This window comes from Chrysochloris asiatica, unplaced genomic scaffold (assembly GCF_000296735.1).
Source record: "Chrysochloris asiatica unplaced genomic scaffold, ChrAsi1.0 scaffold00008, whole genome shotgun sequence".
Lineage (NCBI taxonomy): Eukaryota > Metazoa > Chordata > Mammalia > Afrosoricida > Chrysochloridae > Chrysochloris > Chrysochloris asiatica.
In genome coordinates, this window is record NW_006408526.1 from 38,594,272 (window position 1) to 38,608,728 (window position 14,457).

The 14,457-nt window shown below is 41.4% G+C and overlaps 1 protein-coding gene across 1 annotated transcript in view; it reads right to left on the minus strand.

The window, feature by feature from the left end:
• Positions 1–14,457, minus strand: part of SCN3B (sodium channel, voltage-gated, type III, beta subunit) — a 34,133-nt gene that overhangs the window by 2,161 nt on the left and 17,515 nt on the right. The window contains exons 3-4 of the mRNA XM_006833933.1: positions 7,926–8,151; positions 3,278–3,416 (exon numbers count right to left, since the gene is read on the minus strand). Of these exons, the coding sequence (XP_006833996.1) occupies positions 3,278–3,416; positions 7,926–8,151 (365 nt within the window). The remainder of the gene's footprint in view (positions 1–3,277; positions 3,417–7,925; positions 8,152–14,457) is intronic.

The following is a 14,457-nucleotide window of genomic DNA, read 5'->3' on the forward strand; positions in this document are numbered from 1 at the left end:
AAAACCAACCCATAGGCTAGACCCTGCCTTGTTGTAGTATATGACCCATAAGCTAAGAATGGTTTTACATAAAACCAAAGAAGAATATGCAACCAGGACTGCAAATCCTGAAACAGTTACTATCTGCCGTTCCTAGCTAAGAATGGTTTTACATAAAACCAAAGAAGAATATGCAACCAGGACTGCAAATCCTGAAACAGTTACTATCTGCCGTTCCTGCTACATTCTTGGCCTTTGGCCATCCATGTGACTTTAAAATTAGTTTATTAAATTCTTTGAAAAAATCCAGTAGGTTTTATTAATTTGAATATTGATTTGGGAGGAAATTGCTATCTTTCTAATTGTTAAGTGAAGTCAAGTCAGTTTTGACTCAGTGACACTGTATAGGGTTTCCTAGGCTGTAGACCTTTGCGGGAATAAAAAGCCTCATCTTTCTCCCACCGAGTGGTTGGTGGACTCGAACCACTGACCTTGTGGTTCTCAGTCGAGTCCTGAACCTGAAGCATCATGTCTTCTGCTTATCTCTGTATTCTCTTAGTATACTTCCGAGGATCTCTAATACCCCATGGAATCAGATTAAGAAGAGGTGATATCCTTGTCAGATTTTTAATGTTACAAGCAATTCTTCTAAAGTTCCAGCAATAAAGACGTTTGCTATAGTTTATTGGAATTGTTGTTGTTGTTGTTAAGTGTCGTCGAGTCGGGTCCGACCCATAGCGACCCTGTACAGGGTTTCCGAGGGTGTAAATCTTTACAGGAGTAGAAAGCCTCATCTTTCTCCCGCGGAGCGGCTGGTAGTTTCGAACCGCTGACCTTAAGGTTCGCAGCCCGATTCGTAACCACTACGCTACCAGAGCTCCTTATTGGAATAGCTGCCATTTATCAGAGCTGTTGTTTAAGCGTGTTTGTCTTTATCTGCTCAAGAAATGTGCTTCCTGAACCTGAAGCATCATGTCTTTCATCAGTCAATGTACCTCTGAATATTGTTTCTTTTCATTCTCTCAGGAGTACCTGGGTGGTATAGACAATTAAGTGTTCAACTCCTAACTGAAAGGTTGGTAGTTTTAACCCACCCAGAGACACCTAATGACAATAGCTGTGGGTTTTGGTTTGGGGTTCATTCTCTTAGTTCTACTTCAATGGACCTCATTTTTCCCCCTTCAAGTTTCTTTGTTTTATTACATCTTTTTCCATCTCTATGCCACATTCTGTTAAACTTCCTCACATTTCTCTTCTGGTAACATGTATCTGAACTTCTGTTTGAACCAACCCATGGAAGTTTTCACTTTGCTGACCGTATTTTTCTCATTTTCAGATTTTTGTTTTTTCCTATTCAAATCTGCCTTTTCTTTTTTTCTTAGGAACTTACTCAAGTCTATGCTTTTGGGTCCTTATCTTATCTCTGTAACAATTTTAAACACTTTTATTTATGCTCTTATCAGGTTCTTCTTGTGTCTGAAATTCCTGTAATTTGTTTTTGTTACATACTAGAGTTGCTACATACCAGGATTAGAGTCCTGGTGTGCCATGTAGGCTAAACATTGGATTGCTAATCACAGAGTCAGTGGTTCAAACCCACCAGCTGCTCCTTGGAAACCCTATACAGGATCATGATGAGTCCTAACCGACTGGGCAGCAATTAACAGCAACTACAGATTTGTTACATCTGTTGCTCTGTTGAATCGTTTTCTACAGTGTCTTTTAGTTTGGGGTTGGACTGTGCAATTAGTTTCTTCAGTGCTTTAGACTGAGAGAATCTTGTTAAGCCTCCTTGGGGCTGAGTCTCTTCAGAAATGGTTTTTCATTTGCTTCTACAAGGCTATCAGGGATATCACCGGCAGGGTTTTATGGATTGGATTGTGTCCACTCAAAGTATGTGTCAAGTTGTCTAGGCCCTGGTTCTCAGCATTATGTAATTATTCTCTACTTTATAATCAGATGCAATTACCCTGTGTGCTGTAAATCCTCCCCTCAGAAGTTACTGAGGCAGGATTAGAGGCAGTTATGTTCATGAGGCAGGATGCAATCTACAGGACCAGGTTGTATCTTGAGTACATCCCTTTTGAAAATGTGGTGGTGGTGTTGTGCCGTGGCGTCAGTTCCAACTCACAGCGATACTGTACAGAGTTTCTGAGGCTGTAAATCTTGAGGGGAGTAGAAAGCCTCATCTTTCTCCCGCAGAACAGCTGGTAGTTTCAAACTGCTGACCTTGAAGTGAGCAGCCCAACTTGTAAGGGATTAAATAAGCAGAGATGAAAAGGATCAGCTACCACAAAGGAAGAAGAGCTGGAAGCAGAGCATGTCCTTTGGACCCACAACCCCTGCACTAGGGACCTCCTAGAACCAGGAGACACACAGAAGGAAAGCCTTTCCCTAGAGCCCAGACTCTGAATTTGCACATGTAACCTCTTCAACTGTGAGAGTACATTTCTGTTTGTTAAAGACATCAACTGGTGGTATTTCTGTGATAGCAGTAGCACTAGAGGACTAAAACACAAGGAATTAAGTTTTTGAATGAATTGCTCATCTTGGGAGTTCCTTTATCATGTGAGAAGTATAAATTTAAATCCCCAACACTTTGAGAGCTGACTTGTGATGACTAAGTCTAAAACTTTTCTTCTTCTATTTGGATTCACTCCAAGCGGAAAGATAAACTTTCTTGCTTTCTCTTGGGTTGGTGGACGGATTGTTTTCTGGTCTTTTCTTTGCCTGGTTAGTGGTCCTCTGAGGATCCTGGCTCTGTTGGGGGCCTCAAGGTCAACTCTATTCCTGTCCAAGTACGGACACTAAAGCCCAAACCCTAGGACCCCAGAAAGGCAAGTCTCCCTAGCATAGCACTTCCTTCTACTCTCAGAGCTCGTCAGTTTTAATTTGTTACTTCCCTGGGGTCATAGGTATACAATATGATATTTATTTATTTTATCAATGGTTATAACAACGCTATTTTCATAAAGTCCCGATGGCAGGTGATGGGGACCAGCTGCCACCAGGACCTTAGTGGTTAAGAGAACAAGCCAAGAGTCACAATATACTGAATTCCAACTTGGCTTTGCCTCTTTTGATATCCTTTGGCAAACTTACCTCAAATGCATTTTCATCTGTAAGATGGGTATAATAATGTGCTTATCTCAGAGGTGGTTGTGAGGAAGAAGGTGGAGTAAACTGCTTAGCCCCTCACCTGTGAGGACCAGGTGTAAATTGCTTAGCCTCTCACCTGTGAGGACCAGCACTATGAAGGTGTAAGCCATCACCATTATTTTGGCCCATGTATACTTACGCATTTTCTTGGGCTGCCTCTTCAGCTTTTGAGACCTTCCTGTAACAATATACCATCTCGATGAGCAGCCACAAGGTGAGGAAGACGAGAAGGATGTACATCATGATTTCTGAGACCACAGAGGTGAAGTCCTCTCCAGCTGCAAGGGGGAGAATGAGCCTCAGAAGATGTGTGTCCAACAAGTCCAGAGCTGTCATTGGTTTCATTTTGAAGGGAGCTTCAAAAGGTTCATTATCTTTTTATGCCATTTTCCCATGAACCTTTGGAAGCCCCCTCACAAAGAGCCCATTTTTAGATCTGGCTTCAAAAAGACTTTTTGTTTTCTGATTTGTTGTTTTTTTTAGGAAATCAAGAAGAAGGAAAAGGATTTCATATTCATGAACTCTCTGTGTCATCTTTCTCTCTGACTTTCATCAGAAGCTCTGGAGGGAAGAAGGGATGAGGGAGAGTCATGAGTGAATGAAACACAGTAGAACAGTGGAAGGAACTCTGGCATCAGAGTCAGGTATACGTGGCTGGTCCCAATTTTGCTACTTACTGGTGTGTGAATAGTCATTTCCCTTATTTGACATTCAGTTTCTTAATCTGTAAAGTGAGAATAATAATTCCCATCAGTCAGAGTTGTTGTGGATGTTCTATTACCTAATGAGGAGTACTGTCTGAAATAATGCTTGAAGCTGGGGCAGGGTCAGGCAGGATCTTAGTCTAATATACGTAAAGGTTGCCATGAGTCAAAGCCAATGCTGTGGCAACTAACTACAATGTATTTAAGAAAATATTGTGAGATGTAAAAATCTACATGGATATAAGGGATATGCTTTAGTTCAACCATGTATGTCCTCTGAATCTATGAAGCATGATGGAGGCTGCTATACTTAGGGATAGGATATTGGAAAACATGAAGGGCCAATACTGACTGCCCACCCAGTAATTTGGGCATGCTCTGAAACTATATTATGAACAAGGACCTTCCCAGTTCATCTTCCACCCCATCTGTAGAACAAGAGCCATATTTATCTCAAACCCAAACAGAAATAAGTATTGCATGATCCAGTGTATTATTAAACTGCCTCAGAGTTCTACTTTTGAAACACAGAATTGATCCTGCCATTCCTCCACTTAAAACCTTTCAGTGGTCTAAACTGTCCTCAGCATAAAGCCCACACACCATTATGATATACAACGCCTTTCACCAGGCAACCCTTCTCGCTTCGGATCCATACAGTTGGTCAGCAAGATGTTTATTATACAACACACTGTAGCCCTTGGGAATCTGTGGATGTTTCTTCTTTCCGGATTCTATCTCACACCTATTTCCTCTGCCTCAACATTCTATCATGCTTTTCAGTTATCTGAATCATTCTTCTAGACTTGACTTTAGTTTCCTCTGCTATGAGATTTTCCTTAATTTTTCATGTAGAATTCTCAATAGCCTTTCTCCATGTGCTTTTTCTATCCCTCCATCCACCCACCCACCCACCCATCCATCATAATACTTCTCAAGTTGTATTGTGATGTGTTTTTCTCTCATCTCTGCTGACTTACGTATGCTTATTGAAAATATGTCTCACTCATATCTGAATGATCAGCCTGCAATCTACTAGACTATTTAGGGCTCCAAATTCATATTTGTTGAATTAATGGATATGAATAAAGAATGGTCTTTGTTTTATGGCCAACAAAAAATGACAAAAACAGAACATGGCAAATGTGCTGATACAAAAAAAAAAAATCCAAAAAAAAAAAAAAAAAAAATGTGCTGATACATATACTCTTCCCTAGTGGGAAGAAAGTTTATAGCCTCCTTGCTCTATCTCCTACTAGCAAATCAGGTTCATGATCCATAGTTATCCAGAGGCCCCAAGGTACCTCCAAGGCCTTGTTACTAAAAACCCAGCATAGCCAGCATAGCCAACCATGACTTTAAGCTGAAAGAAGCAATCTAAGGGCTCCAAGATCATTCAAATTTCCTAATGAAATGGAGGTCAAAGAAACAGTCTGAAGCACATGAGAAACACTACACACCTCAAATGTCTTCTCATGGGCTTGCTACCATCTGATAGACCATTTGAGGTATTGGTTGTGTGGCTTAAACATACTGTCTCTTTTTAAATGCAATAGGAACACAGGAAGCTGCCCTCAGTGTTTTTCATCACCTCAAGGTCAAGAGGCCTCAGATTTCTGTCTTAGGGCCAGGGGAAGAGAACCTAAACCAAAATAGATGCAAATTTAAAGAGGAGATGCTCTGGGACCATAGAGAGGGAGAGGTGGGAGTGGTGGCTCTAAGTACTTGAGTAAAGAGTATCTAGTGGGGAGAGCTCAAGGAGTCACAGAGACTCCCCCTGACGCCTAAAAGAGGCAGAAATGGGGGGTGGTGGTGGTGGTAGAAGAACATAGTGCAGTGGAAATGGAACCATCCTGACAAGGAAAAAAATGGAATTCCAATCCTGCTTCCGGTACTAACGTGCTTTAAGACTTCAAGCAAGCCCTTTACCTTCCAGTATTCTGTTCTCCCATTCATCAAGTGAGGAGCACTAGTACTTCATCCTCCAATTACCTGAGGAGTCATTTTCATTTACAAATGACACACTTCACCTCACACTTGCAAAAGTGTTGCCAAGTCCTCTATATTTGGTTAAAGCCTCATGAGTGATTCTGATGCCCGCCCTTTGTACAGAACCTCTGGTTAAATGATATCCACACTTCCTTCCAGCTCTAACATCTCCAGAGTCTCTAGGTCTCCAATAACAAATTTGTTTTCCGTCTGTTCTTACCCAAGGCTTACCCTGGTGCCTGGGAGACAGACTGGCTCAGCTTTGCTACACTTTCCACTGGCTGCTCACAAGAGTCCCTGGAGGCACAAGTCTGAGCCAGCAGGAGGTGGAGACAGAAGTCTCTGGCCAACAAGTTCCTGACAGTGGCCAGTAGAGGGCACCTGGCTCGCTGCCCCAAGGGAAGTTGGTTGATTGGTTGGTTATGTGCTGTGGAGTTGGTTCCAATTCATAGCGACCCTGAACTGGGTGTCTGAGGCTGTAAATCTTTATGGGAGCAGAAAGCCTCATCTTTCTCCCGTGGAACAGCTGGTAGTTTCTAACTGCTGACCTTGGGGTTTGCAGCCTGATTCGTAACCCCAGGGAGGAGAGATGTATAAACAGAGAAAAGGATAATGGAACAAATGAAAAGAAACCTACCTTTCAGAGCTACTTGTCCAACCTCTTTGTTTTAAACAGAGGAGACATGCTCAAAAAGGGGAACTGACTCATCCGCAATAAAATTCGTGCGGTCTGATAGTTTTTTGCACTTTCAAAATTGACCTGTCTCCCATTTTACTGATGTTGCCTGACATATTACATGTCTTTCTCTGTTATTCTCTCTCAAGTATACCTCAGAATATTTGTTATAAGAACATGATAAAAAATAAACTCACAGACTGGAAGTCAGAATTCCTAGAATCCTTTTTCTAGGAAAAGCCCTAACCAACTTTAGTGAGGCCTTTTTGCTCATGTTCCACACCTGCTCACCACCCTACACCTTGGAGCAGCAATAGTGCTAAGAAAGTGTTGGAGTTAGATGTCTGAGGAAAGCTGAGTAAATGGAATCATTATTTAGCATGGATGAGGAAACACAAAGGGAGATGTACACTTCACTCTTGAAGCAACATTTTTCAAGCGCCTTAAAGCCCACTGACAACAGAACAAGACCACTGAAGAAATAAAGAAGTATCCTCCAACCCCACCTTGGGACTCTTAGATTTGGGGTACAGTAGACACATTTGAGTCAGATTGCTGGAAGGATTTCCCATCCTAGCTGTGGGATTCTGAAGACTTTAAACAATACAGAGCTATCAATGATTACCCTCTTCCCATTGAGAACAAGGTTATGTAATATGAGGAGAGGTTGCCTGTGTGATTAGGGAAGAGTAAGACAAAATTTGGTTTAGACTACTGTTTCTCCAAGTGTGGTCCCCAGACCAATAGCATCAGCATCCCCTGGGAATTTGTCAGACATACAAATGCTCAGGCTTCATCCCAGACCTAACGAATCAGAAAGTGTGAGCTTTTTAAAAAGCCCTGCTGAAGATAGTGAGGCTCACTAAAGTTTGAGAACTACTGATGTATTGCTTACAGGCATGAGGATAGATAGCTTTCATATGCTCTTAGGAGCCACTGAGTTGGTTCTGACTCATAGCCACCCTGTATAAGGTTTCTGACACTGTAAATATTTAAGTGATCAGCTGGTGGGCTCAAACTGTGGACCTTGGGGTTAGCAGTCCAGTGGTTATCCTATAGAATCACAGTGCTCCTGACTTAATGGAAATTTCCTTATGGAAATTCTCTGAACCTACTGAATTAGGGATTTAACACAGGCCAGAGAAGAAGGTGTAGCTGAGTTGGAAGTTTTAAGCTTTGTAGAGGTTCTAAGGATACTAGCTATTCTATGATCATCTCCAAGCCTTTCCTGCTTTGTGGAAAGGAACAGAAAGACAAGTTGGTAACTAAAGGAAAATGGGTCCATGGTGACCTATTTAAATGTCACTTCCTCAATACATGGGTTTTTGTACACTCTAAATGTCCCATTTGTGTGGAAACCCACTGTTTTCCCTCCCCCAAGAACAGGGCACCCTCAGGACCTGGTGGCCCAGCCTCACCCTCCTCAGTGACACGGAGGGGAATAAGCTTCGAAGTCTTCACAAAGGGACGATGTGCCTCAAACTCAAATTTCCGGGACACATTGCAGGTATAGAGGCCGGAGTCATTCAGGGTGACGTTGAGCACAGTGATAGACACATCCTGCAGATCCTTGCTCCCATTCCACTTCAGGCGTCCCTGGAAGGGACTCTCCACCTCCTGATGGCCATTTCGATACTCGTAGATCTGTGGATAGAGAAGCTGAGGAAGGTAGGGCCAGGAGAGAGGGTCACATAGAAAAGCAGAGACGGGTCAGAGAAAAGGAACAGAATTGTGCATGGGCAGAGAAGAGAAGGGACAAGGTTACATGGAAACCCAGAATGCGGGGTGAGTGGGACAAGGAGGAATAGACGAGGGCAAGGAAGAGAGAAACATTAGAGAAGTGGGCAGAGGCAGATACGTATCATGATGTATGGACATGGCAAGGGAAGAGAAAGAGAAAAAGTAGGCAGAAGTTTGGCAGAAAAAAAAGAGGTAGAAAGGAGAGCAAAAGAAGGTGAAACTTACAGGCGTCTAGGAAATTAAGAGGAAGAAAGAATTGGAAGAAGATAAAATAGGAGAATAAGAGAGAGAAAGGTGTATCATGGGACAGCCAGTGAGAGAACAAGGTACAGAGACCAAGAACAACCATAGGTGTTGTCTGACACCAACATTTAACTCTCCCAGTTGTTACTTACTGAGGGGGATGTAGAGTCACCTGGGCCAGGTCACAGATGATCAGAGAATTGCAGGCTGTTATGTACACATCAAGTCTTTTACTTTGGTGTCAACTATAACTGGAATCTGGTCTTTAACTTCCTTTTCTCAAACACTGCTGCCCTCTGAGACCTTTTATTATGTTGTTCATTCTGGATGCTATAAGCCACATGTGGCTTTTTTAAAACTTGAGTTTAAATGATTAAAAATGGAATAAAGTTTAAAATCCAATTTCTCCATTGCACTAGCCACATTGCAAATGCTCAGTAGCCACCTGTGGCCAGCAGCTACTATATTGCAGAGCACAGATGGAGGGCATGGCCACCATTGCAAGAACGTCTACTAGACAGCACTGCTCTGTACTGCCACTGTGATTCTTTAACGTTTCTTTTCTTCTTTCTGAGTCACCTTCTCTTCACTTTGGGCAGGCCTCGAAACACTACAGGTAGCTAGTAGATTACCAGGACTGAGGCCCATCTGGCCACGACATGAAATGTGCCAGCTTCACTGATATGACACTGTCAGGCCTGATCCAGGCTCTATTAAGTCTCTACTGGTGCTCTTCTTGGTACCTGATTGACATAAACCTACATCACAGCAAGACATGCATTCAGATTTAGGATAGCTAAGAGAAGACTGTCACCATACTGCTGTCTGCATTAAAAGTCTCTGTAGAAGAGGAACGTGCCCTTAGCAAGGCAGGGTGGTGCAATAAAAAGTACCTTGAATCTATTGTCTAATGACATGGTTCGAATCCTTCTTACTAGCTACTTGACTTTGAACTTAACTTCTTTGAGCCTCAGTCAACCTCATTTATGTATGTATGAATGTTAGATGCCATCAACTCAGTTTCAACTCATAGTGATCCTATGCACAAAACAATGAAACACTGCCTGTTCCCGCATTATCCTCACAACCATTGTTATATTTGAGTCCATTGTTACAGCCACTGTTGGGCATCTTCCTCTTTTTCGATGATGCATTGCTTTAACAATCAGGATGTCCTTTTTCAAGGACTGATTAATAACATGTCCAAAGAACATGAGAGAAATTCTTGCCATCCATGCTTCTAAGGAGCATTCTGTCTGGACTTCGTCCAAGACAGATTTGTTTGTTTTTCTGGCATGGTACTTTCAATATTCTTTGTCACATCACAATTAAAATGTATCAGTTCTTCTCTGGTATTCTTTATTCACACATACATAGGTATTATTGTTGTGATTAGGTGCCGTTGAGATGGTTCTAACCCATAGCAACCCTATGTACAACAGAATGAAACACAGCCCAGTTGTACACCAACTTCACAATTGTTAAGCTTGAGCCCATTGCTGCTGCCACTGTGCAATCCATCTTGTTATGGGGGCTCTCTCTTTCACAGACCCTCCACCTTACCTAGCATGATGTCCTTCTCCATGGACTGATCCCTTCTGATACCATGTTTGAAGTACAAGACACAACATCTGGTTATCTTGGCTTCTAAGGAGCATTCTGATTGTACTTCTTCCAATACAGATTTGTTTGTTCTTCTGGCAGTCCATGGGACTTTCAATATTCTTTTCCAACACCATAACTCAAATGCATTAATTCTTCTATGATCTTCCTTTATTCATTCCAACTTTCACGTGCATATGAGTTTATTGCACAATACCATGGATAGGGTCAGGCACACATTAGTCCTCAAACTGACATCTTTGCTCTTGGACACTTTAAAGAGGTCTTGTGCAGCAGATTTGCCTAATGCAATATGTGTTCACTGCTTCTTTCATGAGTGTTAATGGTATACACACACACATACATATACACACACACATATATATATACTTACATATATACATACATGCACCTATGAAGAAGCTTCAAAAAAAGTCATGGAAAAATGGAATTAAGAGATAATGAAACTTTTTGAAACTTCTATACACACACACACATGCACACACACAGAAGCATGAGGGGACTTCAATAAATTCAATTGCCTTTTAATTCCATTTTTCATGAATTTTTTGGAGCACCCTCATATGTACATAGATGTGTGTACATACACACACACATATAAAGGAGCCCTGGAGCACAGTTGTATAAAGACTTGGTTGGTAACTAAAAGGTTGACAGTTCAAATCAACCAACAGCTCTGGAGGAAAAAGAGGTGGAATTCTTTTTCCATATAGATTTATAGCCTTGGAAAAGTTCGAAACTACCAGCTGTTCCATGGGAGAAAGATGAGGCTTTCTGCTCCCATAAAGATGTACAGCCTCAGAAACTCTGTACAGGGTTGCTATGAGTTGGAACCAACTCCATGGCATATAACTACTATCACCACCACCATGTAAAGTAGAAACCTACCAGTGAAGGAAAACTCAAAATGTTTTCCGCTCAAACAAGGGATAGAAAAGTGTCAAGACTTCACTCTATCAAAGGCAGAAAACTCACAAGCCCAGAAAAACAACGCAGTACTGTCTGGTTCCAGCACTCAGAGTGTATATATATATTTGTTGTTGTTAGGTGCTATCGAGTCGGTACCAACCCATAGCGACCTTATGCACAGCAGAATGAAACACTGCTCAATCCTGGGCCAACCTCACTATTGTTGCCACACTTGAGTCCATCGATGCTGTCACTTGGCCAATCCATCTCATTGGAGGTCTTCCTCTTTTTCTCTGACCCTCCCTCCACCTTACCAAACATGATATCCTTCTCTAGCAACTGCTCCCTCCTGACAATATGTCCAAAGTACGAGAGACAAAATTTGGCCATCTTGGCTTCTAAGGAGCACTCTGGCTGCACTTCTTCCAAAACAGATCTATAGGTTCTTTTGGCAGCCCATGACAATTTCAATATTTCCTCCAACACCATAATTCAAAGGCATCAATTCCTCTATGGTCTTCCTTATTCACTGTCCAGCTTTCGCTTGCATATGACGTTATTGAAACACCATGGCTTGGGTCAGGCACACCTTAGTCCTCAAGGTGACATCTTTTTCTTGCTCTTCAACACTATTAAAAAGGTCTTGTGCAGCAGATTTGCCCAATGCAATACATTGTTTGATTTCTTGACTGCTGTTTCCGTGAGTGTTGATAGTTGATCTAAGAAGAATGAAGTCCTTGACAACTTCAATCTTTTTTCTGTTGATAAGAATGTGGTTTATTGGTCCAGTGGTGAGGATTTTTGTTTTCTTTACATTGAGATGCAATCTATACCTAAGGCTGTGCTCTTTGATCTTCATCAGTAAATGTTTTGAGTCCTCTTTACTTTCAGCAAACAAGGTTGTATCATCTGCATATTGCAGGTTGTTAATAAGTCTTCCTCCAATCCTGATGCCATGTTTTTCTTCACAGAATCCAGCTTCTTGGATTATTTGCTCAGCATACAGTATGAATAAATATGGTGAAAGAATATAACCTTGTCACACGCCTTTCTTAATTTGAAGCCATTCAGTGTTCCCATGTTCTGTTCGAACAACTGCTTCTTGGTCCAGGTACAGATTCCTCATGAGCACAGTTAAGTATTCAAGAATACTCATACTTGCAATGTTGTCCATAGCTTGTCGTGATCCACACAATTGAAAGTCTTTGCATAGTCAATAAATCACAGGTAAACACCTTTCTGGTATTCTCTGCTTTCAGCCAAGATCCATCGCACATCAGCAATGATATTCCTCGTTCCACGACCTCTTCTGAATCTGGCTTGAACCTCTGGAAGTTCTCTGTCAATGTATGATTGTAGCTGTTTCTGTATTACCTTTAGCAAAACTTTACTCGCATGGGATATCAAAGAGATTGTCCGATGATAACTACATTCTGTTGGGTCACCTCTCTTTGGAATGGGCACAAACATGGATCTCTTCCAATCAGTCGGCCAGATAGTTTTCTTCCAAATTTCTTGGCAGAGATGAGTGAGTGCCTCCTGTGGCACCTCACTTTCTTGAAATATTTCAATTTTTATTCCACCAATTCCTGGAGCCTTGTTCTTTGCCAATTCCTTCAATGCACCTTGGACTTCCTCTTTCATTGGCTCTTGATCATATGGTACCTCTTAAAATGGTTGAACATTAACCATTTACTTTTGGTCCAGTGACTCTGTGTATTCCTTCCATCTTCTCTTGATGCTTTCTGCATCATTCAATAATTTGCCCAGAGAACCTTTCAATAATGTAAGTTGAGGCTTGAATTTTTTCTTCAGTTCCCCCAGTTTGAGAAATGCTGAGTGTGTTCTTCCTTTTTGGTTTTCTCATTCCAGATCTTTGCACATTTTATTGTAATATTTAGATATATCTTCTCGAGCTGATCTTTGAAATTTTCTGTTAAGCTATTGGACCTCCTCAGTTCTTTCATTTGCTTTAGCATCTCTACGCTGGAGAGCAAGTTTCAGTGTCTCTTCTGACATCCATTTTGACCTTTTCCTTCTTTCTTGTCTTCTTAATGCCTTTTTGCTTTCTTCCTGTATGATGTTCTTGATGTCATCCCACAACTCTTCTGGTTTTCGGGCTTTAGTTTTTAATGTATCAAATCTGTTCTTCAGATGATCTCTAAATTCAGGTGGGATATATTCAAGGTCATATTTTGGCTCTCGTGGACTTGTTTTCATTTTCTTCAGCTTCTGTTTGAATTTGCATATCAGTAATTGATGGTCTGTTCCACAGTCTGCCCCTGGCCTTGTTTTTACTGATGATATGGAGCGTTTCCATCTTCCCTTTCCACAGATGTAGTCAATTTGATTTCTATGTATTCCATCTGGTGAGGTCCATGTGTATAGTTGTCTATTATGCTGTCTAAAGAAGGTATTTGAAATGAACAAATCATTGGTTTTGCAGAATTCTATCATGCATTCTCCAGCATAATTTCTATCACCAAGGCCATATTTTCTAACTACTGATCCTTCCTCTTTGCTCCCAACCTTGGCATTTCAATTACCAGTAATGATCAATACATCTTGATTGCATGTTTGATCAATTTCAGATTGAAGAAGTTGGTAGAATTCTTCTATTTCATCCTCACTGGCTTTAGTAGTTGGTGCATAAATTTGAATAATAGTGGTATTTAACTGGGCCTCCCTGTAGGCACATGGATATTATCCTATCGCAGACAGTATTTTACCTTATGACGGATCTGGATATGTTCTTTTTGACAATTAATGCAACACCATTCCTCTTCAATTTGTCATTCCCTGCATAGTAAACCATGTGGTTGTCAGATTCAAAATGGCCAATACCAGTCCATTTCAGCTCACCAATGCCTAAGATTTGATATTTATGTATTCCATTTCATTTTTGACAACTTCCAATTTGCCCAGATTCATACTTCGTACATTCCAAGTTCCGATTTTCAATGGATGTTTTACAGCTGTTTCTCTTCATTTTGAGTTGTGCCCCATCAGCAAATGAAGGTCCTGTGGGCTTTTCTCCCACGAGATTGACTCCATTCACATTATCATGGTCAACTCTACTTTGAGGAGGCAGCTCTTCCCCAGTCTCATTTTGAGTGCCTTCCAACCTGAGGGGCTCATTTTCCAGCACTGTATCTTACAGTGTTTCTCTGCTATTCATAAGGTTTCAGTGACTAAAGATTTGGAAGTCATTCGTCACTCTTTCTTCCTAGTCTGTCTTTGTCTGGAAGCTCATCTGAAATCTGTCCACCATGGGTGACCCTGCTGGTTATTTAAAATACCAGTGGCATAGCTTTCAGAATTACAGCGACTCACAAGCCACCACAGTACAACAAACTGACAGACGAGTGGTTGCCATTTGGTTTTAAGTGGAAACTGTCACTTTAAATTTTGAGGAGATCTGTGCGCATGTGTGGT